A 534-nucleotide genomic window follows, 5' to 3' on the forward strand; every position below is an offset into this window, starting at 1 on the left:
CTCCCAGAAGCCTTCCCGGCCGCGGCGTGGCACCGGGCGTGGCGACGCGAGAGAACTCAGGCTGCCTTTCCGTTCCAGGCTGCTGTGGCGGGGCTGCTGGGGGAGTATGTGGCGCGGCTGAGCGAGGTGGCGGGGTCGCTGATCACGTGCGGCCCCGTCCTCAACTGGCTGGAGCTGGACAACCGAGGGCACCGCCTCATCGTCACCGATGACTCCGACATCAACACCCCCGCCGTGGCCGCCGCCTACGTCGTCAAGAGGTACACCGCGCAGGCCTCCGACGAGATCTCCTTCGAGGTGAGTACGCCCCCGGCTCGGCCTCTTCCCTCTCCGCTTGTTTCGTTCGTCTTCTCGTTCTTGTTCTTTTTGTTCCTCTTCTTCTTCTTCGTCTTCTTCGTCTTCGTCTTCGTCTTCTTTGTCCTTTTCAGGTAAGTTTTCTCTCCCGATTCTTTCTCGCTTCCCTCTTTCCCTCAAGAGGAGCAATTTTTCCCGTATTTTCCCTTTTTATTTCCTGTGTTTTTTTTTTAGTTGTTT

The 534-nt window shown here is 57.9% G+C and overlaps 1 protein-coding gene across 1 annotated transcript in view; it reads left to right on the plus strand.

Moving 5' to 3' along the window:
- Positions 1-534, plus strand: part of LOC119586816 (GTPase-activating protein CdGAPr-like) — a gene marked incomplete in the record, with an annotated part of 278029 nt that overhangs the window by 219708 nt on the left and 57787 nt on the right. Inside the window, 1 exon segment of the mRNA XM_037935541.1 lies at positions 79-297. Coding sequence (XP_037791469.1) covers positions 79-297 — 219 coding nt within the window.

The sequence above is a fragment of the Penaeus monodon genome, chromosome 22 (genome assembly GCF_015228065.2).
Source record: "Penaeus monodon isolate SGIC_2016 chromosome 22, NSTDA_Pmon_1, whole genome shotgun sequence".
NCBI classification, from domain to species: domain Eukaryota; kingdom Metazoa; phylum Arthropoda; class Malacostraca; order Decapoda; family Penaeidae; genus Penaeus; species Penaeus monodon.